Source organism: Poromitra crassiceps (assembly GCF_964638095.1).
Source record: "Poromitra crassiceps genome assembly, chromosome: 7".
Lineage (NCBI taxonomy): Eukaryota > Metazoa > Chordata > Actinopteri > Beryciformes > Melamphaidae > Poromitra > Poromitra crassiceps.
Genome location: NC_139628.1, coordinates 23,071,227 through 23,080,697, shown reverse-complemented (window position 1 = coordinate 23,080,697; position 9,471 = coordinate 23,071,227). Strand labels below are relative to the sequence as shown.

General features: G+C 42.7%; 2 protein-coding genes across 3 annotated transcripts in view; both read left to right on the top strand.

Annotated features, from left to right (window-relative positions):
• The first annotated feature begins 4,785 nt into the window (after positions 1–4,785).
• The window catches only part of LOC310779158 (uncharacterized protein), an 18,973-nt gene continuing 14,287 nt past the window's right edge, over positions 4,786–9,471 (top strand). For both annotated transcript variants that reach the window (XM_083639658.1, XM_083639657.1), the window contains exon 1: positions 4,786–4,866. In XM_083639658.1, the coding sequence (XP_083495784.1) occupies positions 4,797–4,866 (70 nt within the window). In that variant the 5' untranslated portion in view covers positions 4,786–4,796. The remainder of the gene's footprint in view (positions 4,867–9,471) is intronic.
• Positions 5,404–8,610, top strand: LOC310779370 (uncharacterized protein). The gene is made up of 4 exons (XM_083639911.1): positions 5,404–5,778; positions 6,978–7,172; positions 7,265–7,344; positions 7,502–8,610. The coding sequence occupies exons 2-4, from the start codon at positions 7,011–7,013 to the stop codon at positions 8,457–8,459; spliced, it is 1,200 nt and encodes a 399-aa protein (XP_083496037.1). The 5' UTR covers positions 5,404–5,778; positions 6,978–7,010; the 3' UTR covers positions 8,460–8,610.

Sequence of the window (9,471 nt, the reverse complement as noted above, 5' to 3'; positions counted from 1 at the left end):
TGCAGAGACATCTAGAGGCAGTGCTGTGCAGAGACTTCTAGAGGCAGTGCTGTGCAGAGACATCTAGAGACAGTGCTGTGCAGAGACATCTAGAGACAGTGCTGTGCAGAGACATCTAGAGACAGTGCTGTGCAGAGACATCTAGAGGCAGGGCTGTGCAGAGCGGCAGTCATATGATCATCATTGTACAGTATAAGTGAGACGGCCCATGAAAAGTCACAATGAAGCATCATCATGTGCAGCACTGAGTGTGGTTTCACTCTCAAACGAACGTATATCAGCACCTGAATAGAATCGCCAAACTTGTTTTCAAGATTCAAGATTTTCTATTGTCACTCCATGGTACAAGTATCACGTGTGAAATTCTTGTGCTGTGGACTCCGTTTACAACATAGTACAAATATAACAGGGCATTTGAGTGCAAAAACAACAAGAGACACAACAAGCAACAAGGCAGTATAGTGATAAGACAAGTCAGAGACAGTGGCATATTCACTGCACATAGGTGCACATGTCGTGTGCATACTTTAGACGTGCTTAAACATTTTAAATTCTGCGTATTTGACACACAGGTGCAAATAACATATTCCTTATTAAACATACAATTAAACTCGGCATTTTAAATTCGGCGTATTTGACATACAGGTGCAAATAGCATATTCCTTATTAAACATACAATTAAACGTTAGACATACGTAATGGTAGCAGCTACAGTACGGTACAGTGCGGCTACTACACTATTTGTGTATGTTAAGGAGTCTCGTGGCCTGCGGGAAGAAACTGTTCCTCAAGCGATTTGTGTGTGCTTTCGGAACCCTGTATCTCCTTCCCTGAGGGTAGCAGGGAGAACAGGCTGTTGTGGGGATGGTTTGTATCTTTGATGATCTTCAGGGACCTCCTGAGGCACCGCTGTTTATACAGTTCATGCAGATCTGGCAACTCACATTCTGTTACGCGCTGGGCCGCGCGTCTCACTCTCCGTAGCGTTGTTTTTCCTGAATGTAAATAAATGTGGTCTAAACGCCGCTCAGTGTACTTACTGCTTCATTATGAGACCGCTGTGTTTGAAACAGCTGGAGGCCTAACTTACTGTATGGATTTCAAGTCGATAACGTTTACTTTATATGTACCGTATTCATGTGTTACATATACAAATGTCAATTAGATGGTCATCTAATGATGATGACTTGACTTGACTACAAATAAACTTGAATCTGCATGAGAAATAAGGAAAAAGAACAAATCTGTTCATCCGCTTATACTGATCAATTTGACCTGTGTGGAGTGCACTGTATATATATATATATATATATATACATGTATATATATATATATATATATATATATATATATATATATATATATATATATATATATATATATATATATACTGTGTGTGTGTGTGTGTGTGTATATATGTATGCGCTACTCGCGTTCGATTCCTAGCATCATCTCTCCACAGACAGAGATGTTGTGATCTCTCCATATACAGACAGACATGCGAGTATCGCTGCTGTATCTCATTGACTCATTTTAATTTCTCACTCCGTCTCTCCTGCAAAGCGTAGCGTGACACGGAGCTGCACGCTGTTAGAAAAATCTTCCTATGAAGAACGCCTTTAACCTCTTCTACTCCACCCCTCCCTACCAGACACCATTTTTCATCTTTTCTTTATGGGGGGCTGGCAATTTGAGGGTGAGATAGCAGGTCGACATAATATGCCACATTTATAGAAGTGGTGTGATGACGTTTAATTTGAGATACAAATCGATGAGATCTCAAATTCAAAGTTAGATTCCAATTCTAAGGTGATCTAGATCTGTACAAGATTTTTAACTGCAGCAACTCTCTCTCTATCTTTTGATCTCTCGCTCTCTCTCATCCCCCCTTCCTCCTGCCCAACCTGTTTGGTTTGACACACACACACACACACACACACACACACACACACACACACACACACACACACACGTTTTGATGTTTTGATGATATGAGGTGTGGTGACACAGACAAGCGAGTCAAAGAAATAATTCCCCTCAGGACAAACACAGATGTTCTGCCTGTCAGAAGCCTGCTTCCTCTGTAGGAGACATGTCTGTCTCACAGGGATGTTCTGTCTGTCAGAAGCCTGCTTCCTCTGTAGGAGACATGTCTTACAGGGATGTTCTGCCTGTTAGAAGCCTGCTTCCTCTGTAGGAGACATGTCTTACAGGGATGTTCTGCCTGTCAGAAGCCTGCTTCCTCTGTAGGAGACATGTCTGTCTTACAGGGATGTTCTGCCTGTTAGAAGCCTGCTTCCTCTGTAGGAGACATGTCTGTCTCACAGGGATGTTCTGCCTGTCAGAAGCCTGCTTCCTCTGTAGGAGACATGTCTGTCTTACAGGGATGTTCTGCCTGTCAGAAGCCTGCTTCCTCTCATGAGTGGGAGGAGCTAACTCCACCTGTGTTTACAGTGGCATGAGGGGGAGGAGCTAACTTCACCTGTTTTTTCAGTGGCATGAGGGGGAGGAGCTAACTTCACCTGTGTTTACAGTGGCATGAGGGGGAGGAGAAGAGTGTGTATGGTGTGTGTCTTGTCTTGTACGCCATGCCAAAGGCCACTTTCCATTTCATGCAAATGTGATTGACGTTAAAGTAGTCTGAGTCTGATCCCTTGAAAATCCTGTTTGTGTTCACCTGCTGGTGAACACAATGCAGGGGCTCTGTGACTTTGTTTTCCACAAGCAACATCTGCCCTCAGAGAACTGATTCACGGAGCGGAGAGGGTTAGGCTAACGTTAATGCTAACCCTGGGGGAGGAGTCAGATAACCGGCAAAGGAGGCAGGGGATAGAAACAAGCGGTTGGCCAGTGATAGAGAATGGAATTTTAACCGTTCTTCATCCGCTAAATGTATATATATAACAGCTGATATAGCCTAAACCAAATGAATCGAAACCAGTGCTGCGTTCCAATACCCATACTTGTACTTCTTTCTTGTAGTATGTACTGCCGCTGCCCTCACAAAGTATGGATTGTAGTGTGTAGCATGCATGCAAAATGCATACTATTGGGACACACTACATCTGTCGTCACGTGAGCTTCCTGAACTCCGACCTCTTGCTCACTTCCGCCGACGTCCGCAGCGCCACATTTGAGTTTTTATTTTATTTTTTTTATTCAATAAACAAAGTCTGGCAATAACAAACAGTACATTATACAAAAAATTCAGACTAAGCATTTACAAAATTGGAACAGACAATCAAATAAACAAATTGCTGTTATATTGTAATGTATGTTGTTGTTTCTAATAAACTGATGTGATGATACTTACATGCAGTCTCATTCTTAACAGTATAATAACGTGCATATTTCTGTCAGTGTTTTTATCATAGTTATTGACGTGTTCACGGCGTCATGGAGGTGGGCGTGGATTATACATGCAGCTCAGTCAGTGTGACGTAGCTCCAGTAGGTGGCGGTAATGCACAAAAAGTTGTTTGCCAACCCCAATAAAACATTAGAAGAAGAAGAACTTCCACTGCGCAAAGGATTGTGGGGAAGATTGGCTGGCGCAGCATGCATCGATCCATACTCCGAAATAGGAGCTGATGTAGTACAACATCCTGGTACTCTTGGCATACTGCATCTGACATACTATGTATTGGGACATACTAATTATTTTTTTGCCTAAATGGCCTGCATTTATATAGCGCTTTTATCCAAAGCGCTTTACAATCAGTAGATAGTCTACATTCACCCATTCATACACCAATGGTGGCAGGCTAGGAGCAAGGAGGGTTAGGTGTCTTGCCCAAGGACACAACGACAGCAGCTGGGAGGGAGCGGGGATCGAACCGCCAACCCTTGCGTCATTGGCCGACCCGCTCTACCTCCTGAGCTAAAGCCACCCCACCCTACTAAATAGTATGGAAGTATGGGTATTGGAACGGGCCCCAGGAGTCCAGGAAGATGTCTTATGAAAGTATATATATTACCATAACATTCTCTGTCAATATGTATTGTCAGAGGGCTGAATCTCAAAGTAGACATTCTGATACGTTATACAGAGTCAAATATTCAACGAATGACTGACAGTTTAACATATGCTTTATACTGTAAGGAGGAAAAGCAGAGAGGAGGGGGATGAACTTTGGAAATGTGTGTGCGTCCACTTGAGTCTGACAGGGAAACTGTTATCAGTTGTTATTGGACACGATGCACTGCCCAAGGTCTCAGCAAAAGGAGAGAAGTCCTCAATGCCATGGGTGAATCTATGTGTGAGATGTCATGTCATGTTAACTTATAGCATAATTATGCGTATGCAATTATTAGGCAACTATTAGCTTATTGAATAGGAAATGGCATGGAACTTATATTTTCTCCAACAGCCAGTAAGGGCGTGACGGTCGCAGTGGCGGTTGCGACGACCGCGGTCCAGCATTTTCAAACTACATTTCAACTGTAGCTAAGCCACATTGAAGGTTTTTCTTATTTAGCGCTAACCATTCCTCTCGAACCCGAGCCAAGTTGTTTTAGTTGCCTAAACATAACCGTCACACTAATTACTACTGGCTACGGGCTTGTGGCATCAGAAAATGATGAAAAATTTGGTTTGTGTGCCTGTGTTTGCATGAATGTGTGTGTGTGTGTGTGTGTGTGTGTGTGTGTGTGTGTGTGTGTGTGTGTGTGTGTGTGTGTGTGTCTGTCTGTCTGTCTGTCTGTCTGTGTCTGTGTCTGTGTCTGTGTCTGTGTCTGTGCGCGTGTGTGTGTGTGTGTGTGTGTGTGTGTGTGTGCGTGTGTGCCTGGTCCAGGTAGATGATGGTGTGTGTGTTGGGCCCTGTCCTCCTGTCTGTCCTGCTGACGGGGACAACCTCCCTCTTTTCAGGTAAGCACAGAGTCAGATGGAAGCAGGATGCTTTTGGTGTGTCTGTTGTCCTCAGTACACAGTGGCAGCCATCTTCAGTTGGTGCCATGCATGGGCGCCGATTTATGTTCCCTGCGCCCCCCAAAACACACACACACACACACACACACACACACCGGTTAAACAAACAAGAAAGAACGAACACGTCTCATCAGATTTGCTTTGTAAATCTATTCTGTCAAAAGTAGCTTATTAGTATTGCCCAGGGGCGGACTGGGATCATAATTCAGGCCAGGCATTAGATACCAAGCAGGCCAGGCCGATACGGGCCGACGCGCGTGCCGGCGTCCAAAGGGCGGCGGCGAAAAATTTGGGCCGTTTGAAGCCCAATTTGGGCCGTTTGAAGCCCAATTTGGAACGTTTGAAGCCCAATAGGCTCTGTGCACAAGTGATTAGACAAACTTCCGGTTGCAGTCAAATCGGCTCGCCAGCTTCCGCTTTAGCCCGGTCACTGTGTGTATGTAACTTATCTCTGACTATCTGGTTTTTATACACTATTTCTGGAACTCATTACTGAATTTTTATGACGGACTTGGCTGAATTGATATTTGATTAGGCCGCCGCCTGGACACGGACTTGAATTTTTACGGATTGCGGACTTGTATGAAGCTTAATATGCTATTACGTTAGCTAAAGCTAACGTTAACGTTAGTTTAAAGCTAACAGTGTTGGAACCATAGGTTTAGAACGAACATCTTCTCTACCACCGAATTGCTTAAAAAATGCCAATTTTTACGAGATGTCTCCAAGATCTGCCTAAAATAAACGTAAACGATGTCCATCGTATCGTTAATGCCTGTTCCCCCGCTCCCATAAGCAAGCGAGAGAAGGGATTCAAGTTATACATATCGAGTTATCTCCACAACTACGAGGGTAAGTAGTGTTTAGATTCAAGCTGCCTTGCTGATGCTTTGCTTTTGTTACGTTTGTTAACTTCATCCTAATACCTCATACCAACATGTCATACCTACTCAGAATTTTAACCCCTCAAATGCCAGTGTACAGTAAAAAGTACAGTAGAAAACACAAAAAGTGAATTATTTTCCTTCCCATAAAGGCAAACTGGATTTCTCTTGGGGGGATTATCATAGCCTGGGATATGTTCAAGATTGGCAGGATCCATTTTAGAATGATGTCACAACAGCGATGTCATAAGATGATTTTGGTCAATAATGATGGGTTTTAATATTTTTTTCAGATTACGTTTGTTTACGATGTTAGCTTGTTTTTATTAATGTTAACACACATTGTTAGTTGTTGTACTAACTACTAACCTCCCCCCTCTCTCAGTTTCAAACAAAGATCAGAGCACAGGTGAAATGATTATCAGGGCATTGTGCCACAGATCCATGAGGAAATCTGAGAAGCCACACAGTTTGAGTGTATGGTGAAGCTATATGCGATATGCATGTTACTTTAATAACCCAGTGTTCCTGTTGTTTCTGGGGATTCAGCTAGTGTTGTAATACAACGTAACTAGTAATGGAACGCTCAAAAGAGTGGCTAGAGTAGGCAGATACATTGACCTAGCTGATCCCCAGAACCTGGGTTAATCTGTTCGTTTTGTTCATCAGATAATTTTGCATGTGTTTTTGTACCACTTGGTCGTGGTATATAAGCTATGTTTTAGCCAGGGGTGTAGTGGTAAATACAGAGGTGAGTAAACTATCAATAGTGAGTAGTTTATCCACCTTGTTTCCCCTCTGCAATTGATACAGGTGATCTGCAAATAGGTGAGTAAACTATCTGCCTCATTTCAAAGAGGAGGGTAAACTGTGTTTACTTGTGTTTAGCCTCCACTACGCCCCTGGTTTTACTCAGCCATTCATTTAGGTGCAATCTGGTGTTAAAAGTACAAGGCTATCATGAGTCAAATAAACAATCTAGTGCATTTGACTTATACAACATGCTCTTAACATATCGAAGTACATAACATTTGGTCTGTGATAATAGATGAATAATATTAGAAATATATATTATTTAAAAACCAAGATTGCATCCTAAAGGAATGGTCAAACAATGAAACAAGCTAAGAGAAATAAGTATTTACTATGACATGTGACTTTTTGCAGGTGGTATTGAAAGATTCCAGTCCTGTGGAGCTGATGCATCACAGTTGCACATGTGTGGCGGGAACAGCTTTCTGCAACCAATGTGTTGCTTTGCTGTTCCAGTCGGCACATTACTCCCAGCTTAAGGTGCCAGTGGTCCCCCCTGTGCTCAGCTGTACCGAGGGAGAACAACAATGGCACAAGCCCAGAACTTTGGCAAGTCAAGAAAAATGCATATTAACCTGTTGCACTATAATTATACACCTGTTGGTGATATTTTCTAATCTATATCCTCCCTACCTTAATAGGGTATAAAGCCAGGCCCTGTGGATAAAATGACTGTGCTGTCTGCTAAGCCAAAGTGCAGAGCAACAACAGAGGGTGTGAGGTAAAATATCTATCTCTCTTTTTTCCCCAGAAGTGATGTCACTCAACTAGAAATGATGTCATCAGTGATGATAGATTTACTGTATTGCAATATGCTACATGAATGTTTGAATGGAAATATGCATACGCCACTTATATAACCTTTATGTTCCACACAGGAGCACACTCTACAAAGGCCTCAGTGGGGACTTGCCTGATCTTTCCGTCTTTCGGGTGACAGAGGTGTATAAGGATTTCTCCGCAGCTGAGGCGCCGATGATTTGCAGCATGGGCATCAGCTGTGAAGTTCCTCTAGTTGACTCTGCCCTTGGCAAGGTTCAAGTCGGTAGTCCTTTGTCCTACCAACAACAAGCGACGGCAAAGAGAGACCTGTCCTTCCATGCTGCCCCACCACCTCCATCTCTGCCTCTTCAGAATTACCGACTGCAGCCATCCAGTTCCATGTTTGTATGTACTGAAGCACAACAGCTACACCTTAAGTGTCTTGAGGTCACCTGGGTTATGGCACAGAAATTTGAGTGTGCTACCAGAGCACAAAGTTCATGTGCTGACTGGCATCGCCTAAGGAGGCCTAGACTGACTGCCTCACGTTTCAGGGAGATCTGTCAAGTTAGAGAGAACTCTGAGGAAGGTCTGGCTAACCGGATACTGCAAGGGACCCGTCAGACGGCAGCTATGAAGAGGGGGCTCGAAATGGAAGCAGATGCTATCTGGGAGTATTGCCAGCTAAAGAGAGTCAACCACTACCCCTGTGGATTTGTAATCCACCCCGATGCTCCTTGGCTGGGGGCATCTCCAGATGGGTTGATCTTTGACCCTTCAGAGCCATGTCAGTTTGGTCTGATTGAGATGAAGTGCCCAAACGTTAAGAGCTATGTTGACTGCCCGTATCTCAAAATGAATTTGGGGAAATTGGAGCTAAAACAAACGCATGCTTACTACTCACAAGTGCAGGGGCAGATGCTAATAACTGGAATGGATTGGTGTGATTTTGTGGTTTCAGCTGAAGAAGACATACTAATTCAACGAATATACAGGGACAGTGATATGTTGGAGGTGATCAGAGAGAAAGTAGACAGGTTTTATTTCCATGTCTACATGCAGAAATGCCTGTAAGGTTTCAAGATTGAGACATCAAATATTGTACACTATGCAAATCAAATGTGTTGAGCATCAATCATCTTACTTTCACTATTAATGGGAAATGCTTTCATGATTAATAACACTGCCTTCCCACCATGTTAACACAATAAAAGTGTAAATTGGCTGAGTGACTCCTGCTGTTTTTATTTTAATACAGTTAACCAAAGTTCACAATTTTAACAATTATAGCTGTATGGGGCAGTTCACAAAAAATAAAATCCCCCTTAACCAGAATGCTATCCATCCCGATTATTTTGGTGTAATTTGCTTCGTTTTTCTGATAAAAACTGACAAATTGACAAGTTTTTTTTTAATTGTTTGAGTGAAATCAGATAGGCAAATCACACCAAAATTATCTGGATGAATAGACAACACTCCTGGTATCCAGGTAAGGGCAAAAAAGTTTCAGAATGTTGTGGGAATTGACCCTTTTTGACAACTGTACAACTTAACAATGACCACTGTAACTTAATATGATTGTGATTTTATTATCTTGCACCTTTAAATTGTCAAACACTCAAAATACATTTTTATCAGACAATTTATTTACCAATTAAAACTACAAGGAATTTAGCTGCTGTCGGGTGGAAAAGTGTACATTGAACACTGAATAGTTCATATCAAGTTCCTCAGAAGAGGTAGTTATGGCTACAATTTTAAATTTTCACATCTCCATTTCTTGACCAGGGGTCCATTTTGGTAATTTGAGAGGAGACATGCGACTGTGAATATTTGATTTATGCTCCCTGATATAGAGAGAGGGATAGTGGTCTCAAAGAGTTTGTTCTCTTTTACTCTTCTGATCAACCTCTCCACGTGGACTCTCAAACGGGCAATGGACTGCGTCTTCAGAACATCCACCTCTGGCATTTGGGTCCTCTTGGAGAGGAAGGCAGGACGATGAACACTCCCAGGCACAAGGTCATCCACCAAGAATCCCTTGTCAACCATGACGGCCATGTCAGGTGTTAAGAGTGATGTAATA